Below are 19,125 nucleotides of genomic sequence, written 5' to 3' on the forward strand. Positions count from 1 at the left end.
TGAGGTGAACAGGAAGCCTACATCGTGGGAACAAATTTTTACCCCTCACACATAGATAGAGCTCTAATCTCTAGGGTATATAAAGAGCTCGACAAGACAAGCACCAAAAAAAAAAAAAACCAAATAATCTGATCAATAAATGGGCCAAGGACCTGAACAGACCCTTCTCAGAAGAGGATTACAGTCATCAAATATGAGAAAAAATGCTCACCATCTCTAGCAGTCAGAGAAATGCAAATCAAAACTACTCTAAGATATCATCTCACCCCAGTAAGAATGGCAACCATTATGAAGACAGACAACGGTGTTGGTGAGGATGCAGGGGGGAAAAAGGTAAACTCATACATTGCTGGTGAGACTGCAAATGAGTGCAGCCAATTTGGAAAGCATATGGAGATTCCTTGGAAAGCTGGGAATGGAACCACCATTTGACCCAGCTACTCCTCTTCTCGGACTATACCCAAAGGACCTAAAAACAGAATACTACAGGATTACAGCCACATCAATGTTTATAGTAGCATGATTCACAATAGCTAAACTGTGGAGCCTACTAGATGTCCTTCAGTGGATGAATGGATTAAAAGAAAATGTGGCATTTATACACAATGGAATATTACTCAGCACTAAAAAAGAATAAGATCACGGCATTTGCAGGGAAATGGATGACATTAGAGAAGATTAATGTGAAGTTAGCCAATCCTAAAAAAAAAAATGCTGAGTGTTTTCTCTGATATAATGGGAGGGTGACTCAAAGTAGGGTAGGGAGGGAGAGCATGGGAGGAAAATTACCGCTAGATAGGGAATAGGGGTGGGAGGGAAAGGGAGGGAGAAGGGGAATAGCAAGGATAGTGGAAGGAGACAGTCATCATTATACAAAATATATGTACGAAGATGTGAATTTGGTGTCAACATACCTTCTATACAAACAGATATGAAAAATTGTGGTATAAAGGTGTACTAAGAACCGTAATGCAAAAAAAATGAGAACTCATGTATAATGGCATAATTTGGCGTGAACATACTTTATATAGAGAGTTACGAAAAATCGTGCTGTGAATGGATAATTATGAGTGTAATGCACTCCACTGTTGTCATGTATGTAAGAAATAAATTTTACAAACAGAAAAGTGAGATTAAGAAGATAAAGTGTATTGCCAAATTTTGCCTGATGAAAAAATCAATAGGTTAATGTGACCAAATCAATAGTTAATGTGACCAAATTCATAAGAGGGTTTTGGAGGGAGCACTTGTGGCTGTGTGAGGACAGTGGAGACGGGCCTGAAGCAGCCGGAGGCTGGTGCGGCTGCAGGTTGCACGTGGGGAGTTGCTTCTGAAGAAGCACACGCAGCTGTGGGCCTGCACCCCGGTTGCCCCTGCACCCAGCTCATGTAGGGGCTATTGCGTGGCAGGAACAGCCTCCTGGGAAAGGCCTTGCGTATTGTTCGAGAAAGCAGTGTGATAATCATTTTGGTCAAAAATCAAGAAACTAATATGAAGAGAGATTCCTTAAGATTTAAAGACTTAAAGTCAAATCTAAAACTTTTGTGATGTTTTGCCTGGTGGGACTGAAAGGCTGTATCTTCTGTATCTTCCTCTCTGTATCTTGTTCATGGTGCCCTTTGGCCCAGGTGAGTGCAGACAGGAGCCGTCCTGTAGACTGGGAGCGCCTCCACCGGCCAGCCTTTGCTTTTTTCTGTACGTGAACATGACACTGCTGGACCCCACTGTCTTGTGATTGTGTTTTTGGATGTCGGTAGGCCTACCTTGATCTAAATCTTTCCTGATGTGTCTTATTTCCCCTGTTGTGACAGCTCGTGGCCAGGGTGGAGTGAGGTACACTCTGGCTGGCCCAGCAGCAGCATGATGCTCTTGGCCCAGGAGCAGATGTCTGCCACTGTGCCGAGGGGATGCACACGCTCCCTTAAGTGCAGGTTTCCACAGGCAGCGTTTCCCAAGAGCAGCAGCTTGGACTCCTCTGCTCAGGCCTCGTTTCCATGGCACCATCCCTTCTCAGCTGTGCCTTCCTCTGCTGGGCACCTGTTGGTGGTGTTTCTGTTTGTTCATCGTCTGCCCCACTGAACTGCAAGGCTCTGTGAGCAGGGACTGCTCTGTCCCATTCCCTGTCCTGTCCCCATGCCTGGAACTGTGCCTCTCAGTAAATATTGATAACATCTCTTCACATGGAACGTCAGGTAGAAGGATCACCAAACGGATTGCTGAGAGTAACTGTTGGCCATTTAGTTGGTGGTGTGGGGTTTTATTTGGGTATGTTGAGCACATAACTCTAGCTCTGTCCTTGTCTCCTATGGAAATTGCAATGTACAACACAGTCCAGATTCTGTGTATGTACACATTTCTAGTTCACCTTTTCCCTTGATTTTCCCAGTAATGATTTTTAAAATAGACCTGTACTCCTTTCCCATGCTGTGCAGGACTGAGCAGAGGCCAGGTCAACAGGGGCCTGGGAGGGTCCAGCACTGGTACATGTCATGCCAAGCTCAGAAGCACACATCTTGCAGAATGATGCCTTGGAGTTAAATGTCAAACATTCTGAGTAGCTGAAGAGGGCTCCGTAACCTACGGCATTCTAGAGGGCGTGTACTGTCTCCCAAGCTCAGGGGGTCAGGAAGCCAGGTGGGAGGCAGCAAGGGGGTGTGTGTCAGACCAGAGGAGGTCACATGGGAGTATGTGCCAGGGAACCTGCCAGGTGGCCAGCCCTGCTGCCTCTGCCCAGCCCTGCAGCAGGAGTGCCAGGGGCACTGTTGTTTAGGTGTGTCAGAGTCTTCTCAAGTGCTCTGTGAGGGTCAGCAGAGCTCCCTGTCAGAAACCTGCTTTGCATTCTGTTTATCACAAAAGAAAACGACTCCAAAGTATAGTCCATAAATTTGTGAAGAGGTGAAATTGTGTTTCTACTCAGTTCTCAAATCCCATAGACCTCAATTCAAACTGGATAGCTCCCTGAGCTGGGCAAGTTCCTGTCCCTGAGCCTGGGTTTCCCCAGGTTTCCCCCTCTGTGGGCCTGAGGGGTGGTGGTGCCTGGGTTCTGGTCACGGTGTGGAGAGCAGGGTGGTGGTCCTGAGGCACCAGTCTAGGACTGCCCCGTGCTCACCCTCGAGAAGCATGTGGCACACTGAGCAGGCCTGTGGAGGAGGTCCTGACCAGGCTCTGCTTTCCATTTAAAGGTGAATCGGGTCTAGGAAAGTCGACTCTCATCAACAGCCTGTTCCTGACTGATCTCTACCCAGAAAGAATCATACCTGGAGCCGCAGGTAAAAAAGTTCCTCTGTGCTCACTGTAGTTCTGTGAATGTGCTGAAGAGTGCATCATGAACACTTCACCTTTAACTCTTGTTTTGTTGTTCTGTTCTAATGTTTTCTTGGATCCCAAGGAGAACGCCACCTAGGGAAAGTGTCCTGCACCTGGGGCCTTGCCACCTTGGCTGTGTAGGTGCTTGACACACACCCATGTGTCCCTCCTGTAAATGTAAAAGACGGTTCCTGCCCATGTTGTTGGATAAGAGGACCAAGTGAAAGTTTTATGTTATTAAAATGCTGCATATGTTGGGGCGGGGATTGTGGCTCAGAGGTAGAGCTCTCGCCTAGCACGGGCGGGTCCCAGGTTCCATCCTCAGCACCATATAAAAATAAAGGCATTGTGTTGTGTCCATCTACACCTAAAAAATAAATATTTTTTAAAAATGCTGCATATGTGGATGGTCCCTGTAGCAGCAGGTGTCTGACTTGTTTGCATCTGAATGTTCAGTGATGGCTGCAGCATCCATCACTGCTTGTTCAGTGAGCAGAGGAGCCCACAGTCAGAGACTGGGTCCTGGGCAGCCACAAGAAGGATGCAAGCCCGCTCACCGACTCTTACTTATCCCAAATTAACCATTTTTAAAATTGTCTTTATTTGTCTGTGTAGTGTGGTGCAAGGATTGAGCCCTGGGCCTTGCACATGCTAAATAAAGTAAGCTCTCTGCCACTGAGTTAGTCCCTGAGTCATCCCCCCACCCCCACTTTTTTTTTTTAAGACAGATTCTTGCTAAGTTTCCCAGGCTGCCCTTGAACTTGCCATCCTCTTGCTTCCCCTCCCCTCCTACACCCCCCCACCGCTAGAGATTGAACCTGGGGGCATTCTGCCACTAAGCTGCATCCCCGGTGGTTTTTATTTAAGTCTTGCTCTGGGATAGGGTGTCACTAAGTTGCTGAGGCTGGCTTCGAATTTGCAGCCTGCCTCAGCTTCAAGAATAGCAAGGTTATACATGTGTGCCTCTGCACCTGGCCCGTGTTGGTGTTTTTAACCTTTCCAAGGAGGGAAGGCAATCTGAATTCCATTTCCCTTGCTGACTCTGGGACTGTTTGACAGTCTCTGCATTACCTCTGAGCCCCTGCCTCCAAAGAGACTTAGTGATCTTCCAAATTACTTAAAATAACATTGATAACAGGTAATTTCTCCTCTTTGCATACCAGCTTAGCTTTTAAGGTATTTTCTTTATTAAGTTTCTTTCTTTTTTAGAGAAAATTGAAAGAACTGTCCAAATCGAGGCTTCCACTGTTGAGATTGAAGAGCGTGGAGTCAAGCTGCGCCTTACAGTGGTGGACACTCCTGGCTATGGGGACGCCATCAACTGCAGGGACTGGTATGCATCCACACAGGGCTCACAGCCCAGGGGTCCTGCACCATGCACTGCCAGCTTGTCTTCCTTCTGTGCTCGCATTCACACATGCCGTTAGGGAGTGGTGGTTAGTGAGTGGCTCCGGTAGCTCTGTCTAATAAAGCAGTGAGGCAGTTTAAGACATTCAGTGCAGACTTAAAACTATTTAATGCTGACTTTTAAACTTTTAACCTTCTGAGGATGTTTCTAGGGAGTGAGGTTTCTCTCTGTGCAACCTAGTGGGATCTGAGGTGCAAGAGCAACACTCCAGCTGTCACCAGGGCAGGGCCTTGAGTTGAATGTGGGCAGTGGATAAGAGGTCACCATGTACCTTTCCATATGGAAAGCGGGACACTGTTTGCCGGTTGCCAAAGTTGTGCCTGTGGGTGGGTGCTGGTGGGCTTTGTCTTCACCAACAGGGAGGTGAGGCACAGGAGGAGGAACATGGTGTGCCCTGTGCTGTGCTGTGTGGAGAATCCACCTTGGTTGTGCAAACGCCCTCGACTCTCGCTCCTCTAAGCCTGACTCCTGTATTAGGAGTCTCCCGTCTCAGTGTCCTGTGGGTGTGCTGTCCTGTTGAGCTGCTGACATCATCCTGCATTGGACCCCATGCCTCCTGCTCCTGCTGGCTCAGCTTCTCAGCCCCTCTTCGTTCACACTGTGTGGGCGGGTCAGCAGACCTCTGGCATCACGGGCCACCCTCAGACCCCACTTAACATGTTCCACTCGAGCTGTTGACTCCTGGTCCTGAAGGAAGTTTACACTTGGCAGTTTCCCAAAATCTCCATTGGCAAATCTAGGAGTCAAGTCTTGTGCTCTTGATTTAAAAGTGAATTTTTGGGTTGGTATCTTGTTTCCCTTTGAAGTTAGGGGCTGCTGGCTTCTGTCTGCATTTCAGTTTCAAGACGATCATCTCCTACATTGACGAGCAGTTTGAGCGCTACCTGCATGACGAGAGTGGACTGAACAGGCGGCACATCATTGATAACAGGGTGCACTGCTGCTTCTACTTCATCTCACCTTTTGGACATGGGTAAACAACGTTCACCATGGAAACTCGGCTCACTGCACAAGTGTGCAGTCACCCTCAGACTGTGTGTTGCAGTACAAGAATTGAGATGGTTTTGAGAGAAAAAATGTTGTGATCTCCCTGTTCTTTCCTGCAGGCTGAAGCCCTTAGACGTGGCCTTCATGAAAGCAATACACAACAAGGTGAACATCGTGCCTGTCATTGCGAAGGCCGACACTCTCACTCTGAAGGAGCGGGAGCGGTTGAAGAAGAGGGTGGGTGCCACCTGGACCTGGCTGCTGCTTGGGACAGTGGGTGCCGGGGGCCTGGGAGTGGGAGCAGGGGGAGTCTCTAGCATCTGCCCTGAGTCTTGGGGACAGGACTCAAAGCACACCTAATGCTTGCTGTTTTGTTTTCTAGCATTTTGCCTTCAACAAAGTATCACATTTCAGTTTATTAGATTTTCTTAGGTAAAAATGCCCTTGGTGAGTGGCAGGTAGCTAGTGCAATGAGACCCCCCCAGTGTTGGGCTGAAGGTGGAGCTCTTGCATTCTATCCAGTGCTTCCACACCAGGGTGTGTCTGAGCAGGACGGTTCCTCTGTGGAAGGGAAAGTACGCCGTCAGCTTCTGCCTGCCAGTGCCCCAGCACCCAGCTGCTCTGAGGCTGCCCTCGTGTTTCTCTGGTGCCCTGTTTAGTGCCCTCTCCTCTGTATCTCTTGAAGCCTCTTTGTTGACTATATATGTTTTTAGAAATTATTTATCTTTTTCTGACTGTGGTCCTTAAGAAAATCCAAACACCTTACCTGTGCTAGCCTTTGACCTGAGACTCCTTTTATTTCTCCACAGAAACAGCAGCTAGTAGTCAGCTGTGGTCCCTCCAGAACACAGTCTGCTGTATCAGAACGGGAGTATACTGTAACACTGTTCAGCCAGTGGATGTTTTAAACTTCATTATCTGTGGCTTTACCATGGTTCTTACTGGATGTATGCAACTGCACTTAGGAACATGCTGTGGTTGGTTTTGCCAGTTCCCTGTTGATGGATATTTGGCTTATTTTTTGTTTTGCTCTGGCCCCCTTTATCTCTGACCAAATTTACTGATCCTTTGCAACTTCCAATTCCTCAGACCCAGAGAATGCCTTCTGCCCAGAATGTTCTCCCAGGTGCCTGCGTTGCTCTCAGATGCTGCCTGCGCACTTCTGCAGCACCCACACACTACGCAAGTCCCTGTGCATTTTGTACCGTGGCTTCTCCTTATCCCCAACCCTGATCCCTGAGATAAAGATTCTTTGCTCTGTTCTTTAATGTATTCCAAGAATTCAGAATAGCACTTGACACATAGTAGGAACTCAGTTATGTTTGTTGTTCTGTTGTATAAATCAGATGAATTCTTGGGAAATGAATGTGAACTTAAATTTTCATAAGATGGCAGATTTCCCCCCAAATAAGCAACAGTTTACTTTCCCAAAGCACCCTGTGTGCTCACCCCAGCGGTGATGGGCGGGTACCAGGGTGAGTCAGCTCTGCCCACCTCAGACGGGGGAGCTTGTTTGATTTCATCTCCTTGAGTGCTGGTGACCCTGTCCTGTGTGCAGCGCCCACTGGTGTCTTCTTGGGGCTCTCTTATTGACTTCAGATAGTCTCAGGGTTTGTGGATATTGGCGTGTTCAAATAATTTCTCCTAGTTTGACTTTATGTTTTTGCCACAATAAGATTGTAAGCTGTATGTGGTCAGTGCTGTTGCCCTTTTCCGTATCATCTGAAGTACCTACCAGTTTTTTAGGAAATGTTTGGGCTTTGGGGAAAGTGCCTGAAAACTTAGACGTTTTTTGCTTAACAATGAGTATTTTTAGTGAGGGAATCGGCACCTTTTCTAGATGGTTGTGTTACCTTCCCTTTAGCTGGAGGAGAGGGTGCCAGGTCAGATGGCTTTGGCTCTCATGCCTAGTTCTGTGCCTGAGACCCGGAGGGCCTGAGAGGAGATGAGTTCCTGCACCTCTGCCGTCCTCTGGCCCTGCCCCAGCTGTGGTGGGCTCTCTTGCAGCCCTTCTCCAGCCCTCCCCCATGGCTTTGGCACCCTCCCTCCCTGGCTTTGGCTGCCTGCTTGCTGTGCCCTCAGCCTGCCTTACCTCCCTGCTGCTGACCGCCATCCCTCCAGGATGTGTCCTTGGTTCTCCTAGGATCACATCATCTCTGGCTTCCGCGTCGTCCTTCCAGGGATCTTGCCTCTCCCTGAGCAGCCAGGAGTCCACTTTGCACTGCTCAGCTCTGCCCTCCCTGCTTCTCTGCCTGTAGACACCCCCACATCGCTTCCTGGCGCCTCTCCTCCAATTTAAATGGTCTTCTTGTTCAGTCTTTCTCACATCTCATCTGTCCAGTGTGAGCCTTGGCCTTAGGAGGCCAGCGTGGAGCCATAAGTGGGATCTTCAGGGCTGGACCAAAGAGGAGAGCAAGTCCATGCCGACTGCTCAGTTCGTCTCACTTAGGAATAGGGATTTGTGGAAAGGGGAAGATGTCGAGTATAGGGTGTACAGAGGTGAGTCTTCTCTGGAGTTAAGTTGGGAAAGATGGTGTGTTGAGAGCAAGATCTGTGATAACAAGACCCAAGCCACAGAAGGATTTGTATCCTTCTGAAATCAAAGAGCCAGTCCAGCCACGAGGAGGCAGGCTGCTTCCTGTGTACTTGGCCATGGTGGTGCAGGCCTGTGGCATCTGGTGCCGTGCCCAGCACACAGTGGCCACAGGGTGCTGGTTCTTCACAGAGACTGAGGGAGGACTGCTGGTTCAGCTCCAGCCCCGTCTCTCCTCTCCTGTAGGCCTGGTTGATAGGTCAGATTGCAAGATTTCACACCTAAGGACCGTTTTAAATGTTCATAAAATGGTTTCAGAATAACCTTAACTGTTCTGGTTCTTATTGACATTTGGATAATCTTGATATATTTCTAATGTGATGAATTAGCCTGGACCTGGTTTTGTCTTCCATTCAGATTCTGGATGAAATTGAAGAACATAACATCAAAATCTATCACTTACCTGATGCAGAGTCAGATGAAGATGAAGATTTTAAAGAGCAGACAAGACTCCTCAAGGCAAGTGCTGGCTCAGGGCACACTGATAGCAGCTCCTGTGTCCTGTGGTCCCCGCAGTGAGAGGAGAGTGGGCAGAGGGCCAGATCTGGCAGGCTCACCTTCAGAGAGTGTCTGGGTTGGGCAGTCACAGCACTCATTTGCTTTCAATATGTCAGACATGGCTTCCACTGCCGGCGTGGAAGTGTCATTGCAGGTGTGTTTCCTGATTGTCTCACGTGGGAAATGTCTGACACTCTACCAGATGAAGCATGTGTGCCCTTAGCTCCCAGGTGGACGTGTCGTAGACAGTGGACGGACAGGTCTCTGCTGGTGTTCTTGTGTTCTCAGCGAACACTGGGCTCCCTGCTACAGCCTGTCCGCCGTGTCACTTTCCAGGCCAGCATCCCGTTCTCTGTGGTGGGCTCCAACCAGCTGATCGAAGCCAAAGGCAAGAAGGTCAGAGGGCGCCTCTACCCGTGGGGTGTGGTGGAGGTGGAGAACCCCGAGCACAACGACTTTCTGAAGCTGCGGACGATGCTCATGTAAGGCCTGGGTGTCCCCCGGCAAGGTGGGCCGGGGGCAGTGCTTCCCCGGTGGGTGCACACAGCCCCCGCTAGCTGCAGCCGGCACGTGCTGTGCATCCACACTGTGTATCCTCTGGAGGGAGGTGGTTTTGGGGCTGCTGCGGCTTGGTCCTGAGACCTCTGGGGGCTCAGACACACTGTCCTCGCCTCTTCAGTGACATGTGTCTAAGTACCTCTCCACTGTGCTCTCCACCATCTCCAGATCTCTAATGCTAATGGGAGACTGGACCTAAACTATGGTTGTGTGTCCTCAGCTCTGGCAGGGAGATGGTCAGGCTCCTGGTGGGTGTTGGGCAGCACCCCAGACCCAGCTGGCACCCAGTGCTCCTGAGTCATACTAGGCGGCCCCCTGAGTATTGAGCTTTCTTCTCATTTGACAAGTACAGTACACTTGACTAGAGAAATAGGCTTAACGCCCCTTAAACATAAATTTCACATGCAGTAAGTAGCCTATGTCCGTTACCGTTATTCCTGAATGAAAGCATCTTGCCAGAGATGCAGTTCTTTTTGTTAACGTGTATTTGTACCTGCTTGTGGGGTACAGTGTGATATTTGAGCTCCTGTGTGGAAGCATGGGCAGGACGGCAGTGCTCAGCATTTCTAGGTCAGCCCTTCTTGGTGCCGCCTTCTGTTTTTTTTAAGATCTGTGTCTATTAGAAGGCTTCAGAGGGGTTTGGGTGAGTTGAACGTTGCTGTGTGTGCTCCTCTGTCTCAGCATAGCAGTTTTTAGCAAGTGGAAGCCAGTGAGCTGTGACCGTCCAGGCTGTCTTTGGAATGATGCGATGCACTGTGAGCCGTCAGAGGACACTCATCCAGCCCTGGGCTCTGGGGACCCCCGTTGTGGGGCATGGACCCTGAGCACAGAGCGAGACAGTCCCCACCTCAGCACTGATGTGCGTTCTCAGAGTGAGCCCCATCCTGCGTAAACAGGACTGAGTGGGAATGTCTGCTCTGAGCGCTTAGGAAAACTGGGCCAAAGTACCATTCACCATAAGAGAAATATGGGGTCTTACTCTGATAAAAGAGCAATTGCCTGTTCCTCCTAAAGATCTTTTAGAATGTGCGTTCTCCTTTGGACATCATCCACCTAAAACCCTCTACCTCTCTGCATCTGGTGTCTCCAGTGGCCATGAACTCCTGCAGGGACTAGCATTCCCTGTGGCAAAGGACAGTGCGGGGCACACCAGGCCTCTTGGGTGTTGGTGCACTGTTGACTATGGTAGCAGAGGAGAGCCACACCTCACTAGATATTTCTACAGCCATGTTTCCTTGGGAAATTCCAGCAACCTACGCACCTTTACGACACGGTCTAAGGGTGCTGTTGTGCTGGGTGAGCAGTCTCCTTGTGCACCTTTACCACATGGTCCACAGGGCGCTGTGAGCGGGGTGTGGTCCCCCTGAGGCTGGCATGCAGCTACTTTAGTGTATGCCTTTTCTCTTCCAGCACTCACATGCAGGACCTCCAGGAGGTGACCCAGGACCTTCACTATGAAAACTTCCGTTCCGAGAGGCTCAAGAGAGGCGGCAGGTGATCCCACTGTCTTCCGTCCTTGAAGTGCTGTTCCCCCCCCTGTGTGTCTCAGCTGTCACTAAGCAACATGAGCTTCCTACTTAAACACTGTTCAAGGGAAAGCCAGGTGCGGTGGTGCACACCTGTCATCCCAGCAGCTGCGGAGGCTGAGACAGGAGGATCATAAGTTCAAAGCCAGTCTCAGCAAAAGTGCAGTGCTAAGCAACTCAGCAAGACACTCCCTCTAAATAAAATATAAAACAGGGCTGGGGATGTGGCTCAGTGGTCAAGTGCCCCCTGAGTTCAATCCCTGGTACCAAAAAAAAAAATTATTCAATGGAGTTGCTGCTAGTTTAATCAAATCATGCTTTTCTAGCCTTGAAGGGAGAGGAAAAAAATGGCTGGGCACACACCCTTAATCCCAGCTACTTGGGAGACTGAGGAATACCCTGAATTCAAGGCCAGTCTGGGCCACATAGCAACACCTTGTCTCAAAATGAAAATTAAAAAGAGCTGGGGATGTAGCTCAGTTATAGAGCACTTGCCTAACATGCCCAGAGTCCTGCATTGAATCCCCAGCAGTGCACACACGCTTCCTCCCTCCCTCCCTCCCTCCCTCCTCTCTCTCTCTCTCTCTCTCTCTCTCTCTCTCTCTCATTCACACACACATACACACACACACAGATAAAGGTAGATTTCATATTGTGCACATGAAGAATAGCTTTAGATCTGAAGGCCAGAGCTTATATTGGTGGTACTTCTAAAGAAGCTCTGTTTTCTGCTTAGAACAGAGTTTAATGAACAAATAAGTGGATATATAGCAGTTGTTAAATATTTCGTGTATCTAGTTCATCTAGAATATGTTCTTTTTAACGATGAATTGTGAGCATGCATGAGGTATATATTAAGATCTCATTTATCGTGTTGACTTGGGAACCAGTCATTAATCAAAGTTCTAGAGACAGGAGGCAGCAGTGGAGAGGCCTCTCCTACTGGGCTCTGGGCCTCTGTGTACTGAGGGAGCGGCCTCCATCCCATGGGCCAGTTCTGACCTACTCATGTCCTGCTCCTTCAGCACACTGACTGACCTTGCACCTCTGCAGGAGTGTTCTCGAGAGGAGACGTGTCATCACTCCAGCTTTGGGGCAGGGAGTCTCCTGGGCTTCTCACCTCCTGGCGTTTATGCTTTTCTTCTTCCTGTTCCCTTTTTTCATGTCTTTAATTTTTTAAAAATGATTAAAATACATAAATTCAAGTAGGTGTTTCTCAGAATTCTAAAGTGAATTTTTTCCTTGGTTATCTATAATAAAAACAACCCACTGTGCTTCTTGTGATGATACCATTGTCATTTCTCTCCACTCTTAGGAAAGTGGAGAACGAGGACATGAATAAAGATCAGATCTTGCTGGAAAAGGAGGCTGAAGTAAGTAGAAAATGCTCTTCTTACAACTGCAGCTGTTTGGTTTATACCCAAACATCATCTGTAATTAGCTTGTTATAATTTAAAATATAATATACCCATTTTATGTATTTAATCGCATCTAGTAATTTAGCTAAAAAGCATAGAAACAATGTAATAATGTGACTGATTTTTATAAAATGTTTAAAAATAAACCTTTCCATACATTAATAGTAACTAGAAAATGAAACAAAACTGCCACTGGCATTAGTTATCAGAAAATTGAGAAAAAATAAGTAGGATTTCTGGGGAAAGAAATTGAAAAACTTCACTGAGAAGATGTTTAAAGATTATGATAGACGTGCAGGTTTGTAGGTGGGAAGACAGTGCAGGGTTAGAGTGCTCTAAGTTGACCTCTGACTTCAGCTCTGTCAGAGCCTGTGGCCTGGCTGTGTGTGTTCATTGTTCTCCCTCGGGTGAGGGCCCATTCAGTCATCCTCACGTTTGCTTTGAAGAATACGTATGGGAGGTTCGGGAAGCTCTCTAAAAACTGGACTAATGACAGGAGGCTTGCCTTACTGGTCCAGAGGCCCAGATAGAGCCTTGGCCACCCACATGGCATCTAGAGGTAAATGAGGGATGTCAGCATGTCCTTTGGCAAAGGGGCCCCAGGCCTGCTGGAGAGTGGAGTGCAGGTGTTCAGTAGTGGTTTGGCCACAATAGACTGGCCTTTGGAAAACAGAAGACTCGCATCTTTGGGTAAATCAACCCAGTGTGGATCAAATAGTTAAATGTTGCAGCCATCACCACAAAGTTACCTGAAGAAAATTGGAGTAAATGTTTTAGTGATGAAAATCAGTAAGGATCAAGACGGACAAATCCACTCTTCATAGCTCTGACCTCCTTGCCCTTCAGAGGAACATACTCTTTCCCATACCCCACTGACCCCACCTTTTAGGTTAAAAATCTCATTGCCTTATTTTTCTTAAGTTACTGCTCTGTTGATAATATCTGCATCTTCCTTGAATTGTGTTCTTTTATTATTTACATGGTTTTCCGTTACACTGTTGGTCCTTTTGCTGGTTTGTAAGAATTCCTCCTGTCTTAACACGTCTAGTGTTTGGGGAACCACAGAACAGCACGGGTAATGTTGAAAGACTGAACAGTCACGGGTCTGGCTTGCACTGTCTCCTAGCTCCGCCGTATGCAAGAGATGATTGCGAGGATGCAGGCGCAGATGCAGATGCAGATGCAAGGCGGTGACGGGGACAGCGGGGCGCTCGGGCACCACGTGTGAGGTGACATGTGCATTGTAACGTTTCAGAGTCCCTGGTGTCCGTCAGCCTGGAAAGCAGGCACCTGTTTCTGAGGGATCTCACTGTTGGTTCACCTTGAATATGACAGGCTCCTCCTTAAGTCTTACATGGATAACATCGTTAGCCCTAAATGAGAAAGGAGTGCTTCTAAAGTGCACTGCCACCTGCCATCTAGTAAAGATGTTTAATATTTTCTAAGCTTACAAATGTGACTCAGAAGAAAATTTGTAAATACTTTCATTAGTCATACAATTAGAAATTTGTTAATGTTGATAATCTGTCTTTAAGGGTATAAAAAGTGTTAAGTGTTGTTAAGACAGCTCGTGTAGATCCAAAGTAAAGATGCCATGCAGATAGATTGAGGTGCCCTTGCTAAGGATGGCTGGGCCATGGTGTGGGGAGCCACGCAGATAGACCAAGGTCCCCTTGCTGAGGATGGCTGGCCTCTAGGTTTTCGAGGCAGCTCTGTTCAACAATTAGTAAACAGGATCCTGCAGGCACCAGGGGCCTCAGGACTAGAAAGGCAGAGGTTCACTCACATCAGCTCACAGAGGAAAGGAATGATAGGCAACATCAGATAAAGGCTTAAGAGTCCCCAGAAGAAAATCACATGGAGACAAACAGATGGCACAGGCAGGGCATGAATGAGTTTGAGGTGGGAGAGATCTTCGGAAGAAAGCTGGACCTTAGGGAGAAAGTCTTCACTGCAGTCTCAGGACCTCATCCTGGAGGCGTGAGGCAAATCATGGAGTTTAGCTGTTCATTCAGCTTTCTCACTGCTGTGACTAAAAGGACCCAACAACAAAAACTGTAGAGAAGGAAAAGTTAAATGGGCTCACGGTTCAGAAATCTTAGTCCATAGAAGGCCAGCTCCATTTCTTTGGGCTCAAGGTAGGGCAGGACATCCTGGCAGTAGAGTGTGGCCAAGGGAAGCAGCTCACACGGTGATCAGGAAGCCAAAAGAGAGGTCTCCACTTACCAGATACAAATATATACCCTAAAGCCATGCCCCCGGGGATCCACCTCCTCCAGCCACACCCCACCACTCCGTTACCACTCAGTTGATCCCTAACAGGGGGTTGATTCACCAATTGCACTAATACAACCCAGTCATTTCTCCTCTGAACCCTCTTGCACTGTCTCTCGTGAGCTTCTGGGAGACCCCTCACATTCAAACCATAACATTAGCTGAAACGTGTGTAGATAAGACAGAAAGCAAGGATTCCCCAGACCTCCACAGCAGAAGGATGGGTGGCTACGGAAGGGCCAGGAGGACTTGCTGGGTCATTGGTCACTAAAGCAGTGCCCCTGCCTTCTGCAGCTTCCTGGGGAAGGTTTGTTGAACAGCATGTGAATTAAAAGGCAGTGTGACTGGCTTGACAAGTTACTGTAAAGGCAGTGTCTGTCCACGCGAACCTGGCTGTGTGTCGCTGCCCTCTCATCACCTGGGGAACCTCTGTGAGTCCCCAGTCAGTACTGCTGCAAGGGTCTGACGTGCCTAGCCTACGGGCATCTCACTAGAACGGGGCTCTTGCCTCCAAAATCTGGCTCTGTGTGACCAGGGTTGCACCTGACCAGAGCGAGGACTCATGGAGAGAAGCCAGGACTCCAGGAGTGACTCCCTTGAGCAGGAGGAAATGACAGTGCTTGCTTGTGGTCTCTGGTCTGGCTGCTTCCCTTGTAGAAACTTTATGAGGTCGTGGACATTTTCATTTCTGGGTTTTTTTTTTTTTTGATAGAGAATTTTTTATTATTTATTTTTTAATTTTCGGGGGACACAACATCTTTGTTTGTATGTGGTGCTGAGGATCGAACCCGGGCCACACGCATGCCAGGCGAGCGAGCTACCGCTTGAGCCACATCCCCAGCCCTCTGGGTATTTTTCAGTTTTTCAGTGCTTCCACGTTCCAAGAGTCTCACAAATGCCTTTTTTTTTTTTTGATATCGGGGATTGAACCCAGGGGCACTTAATCACTGAGCCACACCACCAGCCCTTTTTACATTTTATTTTGAGACAGGGTCTTGGTAAGTTGCTTAGGGCCTTTGTAAGTTACCCAGGATGGCTTTGAACTTGTGGTCCTCCTGCCTCAGCCTCCTGAGCTGCTAGAATAACAGGAGTGCTTCCCCACACTCAGCATATTGACATCTTGATTTAGATAACTCGGGTCTTATAAGCCCATCCTTTTGCTCAATCTGTGCCCTTTGATGTGCAAAGAAATAGTATTGTCTGTGACCAAAGCAGCAAGCATTGCTTCATTCCTTCTTAAATCTGTTTTATTTTTCCAGAAAACACTCTTGGATACAAAGAAGAACACATTCCTGATGAATGCCACATCGCAACTTTCCATAAGATCCTTAGAAGGGTGCCCATCCACATTTACAATACCTGTGCCTGAGAATTTAATTTTTTTAAACTATTGGTGTGTTTTGTATGAAGTACTTTTAACATTTGTATTTCACTGCTATGTTATACTTTATACTTCATGAGGTAAACGCTCACTTTTGTTTTCTTCCTTAACCTAACCACTAATATTAGAATTGATTTCCAAGTATCAGAGTGTGTAATTAATATTGAATTCCCTTGATTTAGTTGGCCTGATTAGTCATTGAGCACTCTTGACATCTAGAACATTCAGATTTACCAGGAGTGTTCCTTGGTGGTAGACGTGTGCCTGTGACAGAAAGCTGTGCAGTCGCTCCACATGGAGACTCTTCCTTCATTTTATATTTGTGCACAACAAACACCTAAAACCAGTTTTGCTGCTATAGTTCAATACTGTTAATCTGCACATTTATCTATTAACCAAGCAGAAAACAGAGTCACCTAAAGAGATACATTTACACTTGAACAACTTCTAAAAACAGGCTTTAGGTGTGGGTTTGAAGAGCACTTTGGATTCTGATGCTGTCATTTTTAACACCTGTGCAGGGAACTCCCTGTGGACACTTGTCCTGTAGGCGCTGGAGACGCTGCTGGGCTACACTGTGGAGAGCGCAGCAGTGAACCCCAGCTTTGTGCTGCTGCAAGCTTCTTGGCACAGTGAGAGTCAGAAAACTATTTTTTCTCACCTAAATTAGAAAAAATTTTTAAAGAATCCAATTATTTAGACATTTTATACTGCACTTTCATGTATTTCTGTAACTGCAAGTGTGAAATAACCCACCTCAGCAATGGTTAATTGGGGTCATTATGACTGTCTCACCTATTTTCAGCCATCGTCTTTCCTTCATCTTGTGTGTTAGAATGAAAGGCATTTCAAGTCTGTCCTGCAGGCTGCTAGACAGGTGTCCACCATAGTTACACTGGGTGTCCTGCTGTGCGTGGGGCCTTAGCTTTCCTGCCCTTCCCATTCCTCCTGCTGCCAGTGGGACTCTTCAGCAGACACTTTCTCTCCACTTCTCCCAGCGCCAGGAGAGTTGACCCCAGAGGGATGGGACAAGAGATGACGGTTACAGAGGGAGCAAGCCAGCTCAGTCTTTTCATTTTGCTGCAACAGGAGGAGTTGAACTGAAGAAAGTGTTTGATGAGAGAAAGTGATTTGGGGGGAGGGCTTGTTTTGTTTTGGCCAGAAAAAAAAAGATGTGATGGTCAAAACGCTGGTTATGAAGGTGTTTTGTAGGGCAAAGCAGGCTCCGTTTTCCCGCCTGCTTTGCCCCTCACATTATCACGATCAGTTCCAGACCACTGGAAGGCAGTCGATGATCTGGGTTATCTTGACAGTTATGGAAAAAGTTACTAAAAGCATTTTCAAGCAGTATAAGCCCTGTGTGTTTGGGTTAAAATGCTGCTTAGTGCTAGGTGCCACCTGATGGTGGGGTGTGGGCCAGGAGGTCTACAGGGTGTCACTCTTTTGAATCCGATTTTATTTTGTTGTCCAAATCTAAACATACACTTTTTCTACTAGATAATTGCTCTTACTGAGATAATCTTACCTATAGAAATATTTTTGAGATCAATTTACACAGCAATTTTGTATGCATTTAAACTAACCTTTTTTAAAAAAATAAAGCACTATTGTTTAAATATTGATAGTACTCATCACTGCTTCTTTACAAGGGAAGGCGTGAGGTCTTGGGGGGACTATGCAAAGCCCCCAAAGCATCTGTGTATAAATCATGAAGCTGATAGAATTCTATCAACAGCATCTGCACCGGATAACTTCACATTAGAGATCCCAGCCCAAAAGAAGGTGGACTGTACAGGAACTATTTAAGGTGATCAGATCATCTGTACAGACAGTAGGAGATCACCTGGTAAGAATTAGCACTGATAAGATGGATAAGTGGTCACTGACACGTTGTATCAAAAGATATAGCAGTAACTATTACTAACTGTAGAGATAGATGACTATTGGGAAAGTATCCAAGAAGAAATTTCTATGGCAATTTTTTTATTTTTTTAATTGAATTCAGGGCACTCGACTACTGAGCCACATCCCTAGCCCTATTTTGTATTTTATTTAGAGACAGGGTCTCACTGAGTTGTTAAGCACCTTGCTGTTGCTGAGGCTGGCTCTGAATTTACAAATCTCCTGCCTCAGCCTCCAGAGCTGCTGGGATTACAGGCTTGCACCACTGCACCTGGCCTCTTGTACATTTTTAAGAGATACACTGTGAATTCTCTACAACTTTATTGAAGGAAACTTTGGAAACCTGGACTTGATCCTGGTCTGGGTGGCTGAGTGCCTCCAAGCCCAGGCCTCAAGCCCCATGGGCAGCTCACTGACCCCCATCATCTGAGGGCTTGCTCGGCCCCTGTCCTCCTGCCAGTTCCTCCTGAGTGGCACACTGAGTCCCTGAGTAGTGAAGCTCTGGCCATTCGGGTTCCTTGCCTGCTTGGCTCCTTCACCCCTTCCTCACCTTCCCTTTTGCCAGCACAGCCAGAGCCAGCTATGTCACTAGGTTGGAGCAGTGGTTCTGGCCATGGGGGACACTGGGGTAATCGGACCGCTCAGCAATTTCCATGCATCCTTCAGGTCTTCGGACCCCGAGGCTGCCTCGCTAGAAGCAAGGGTTCGTTCCTCCCATCTTGTCCTGGGGGAAATGGTTGGGTTTCCCTCACAAAGCCGGAGCACTCACTTGAAGCTTGCAGGTGGCCCCTGGATTAAGTCCCTTGGCTGTATAAGTGCGAGGACAGCTGCAAGTTTGGGCAAGATCTTGAAGGCTGCCATGTTAGTTAATCCCCAGGGAGAAGAGCGCTGCTGTGAGTCGCAGGCATAGAAGACTGAGGGTCTGGTCTCCATTTCTACTCCCTGGTGGGGATCCCAAGGCCAGAGGGCGACTGCAGGTCCCCGTGGCAGTATCTCAGGCCTCCGTCGACGCGCGGCCTGTCTTCTGTGCTGCCCTTCAGTGGCTGCAACTATCCCTGGGCCCCCGTCCAGTGGCCCCAGAGGGGTGCCCCGGGACTGGGTTAGGAAGGAGGCTGGCGGCCAGAGCTGGGGAAGAGGGTGGGGAAGCTAGGAGGGTCTAGCCGGAGGAGACCCACAGCCCAGCGCCAAATTCGTCTGTTGAGCCGAGGCCCCGCCCAGGTCCGAGTCCACTCTCGCCGAGGCCCCGCCTGGGTGAGGTCCCGCCCAGCGAGCCA

At 47.9% G+C, this 19,125-nt stretch overlaps 1 protein-coding gene across 1 annotated transcript in view; it reads left to right on the plus strand.

The window, feature by feature from the left end:
* The window catches only part of Septin2 (septin 2), a 30,510-nt gene extending 12,941 nt beyond the window's left edge, over positions 1–17,569 (plus strand). The window contains exons 3-12 of the mRNA XM_015481684.2: positions 3,183–3,269; positions 4,516–4,639; positions 5,553–5,687; positions 5,821–5,938; positions 8,652–8,753; positions 9,129–9,274; positions 10,761–10,844; positions 12,192–12,249; positions 13,421–13,523; positions 15,828–17,569. Of these exons, the coding sequence (XP_015337170.1) occupies positions 3,183–3,269; positions 4,516–4,639; positions 5,553–5,687; positions 5,821–5,938; positions 8,652–8,753; positions 9,129–9,274; positions 10,761–10,844; positions 12,192–12,249; positions 13,421–13,522 (956 nt within the window). The 3' untranslated portion in view covers position 13,523; positions 15,828–17,569. The remainder of the gene's footprint in view (positions 1–3,182; positions 3,270–4,515; positions 4,640–5,552; positions 5,688–5,820; positions 5,939–8,651; positions 8,754–9,128; positions 9,275–10,760; positions 10,845–12,191; positions 12,250–13,420; positions 13,524–15,827) is intronic.
* The last annotated feature ends 1,556 nt before the right edge of the window (positions 17,570–19,125 follow it).

The sequence above is a fragment of the Marmota marmota genome, unplaced genomic scaffold (assembly GCF_001458135.2).
Source record: "Marmota marmota marmota unplaced genomic scaffold, marMar, whole genome shotgun sequence".
Taxonomy (NCBI): Eukaryota; Metazoa; Chordata; class Mammalia; order Rodentia; family Sciuridae; genus Marmota; species Marmota marmota.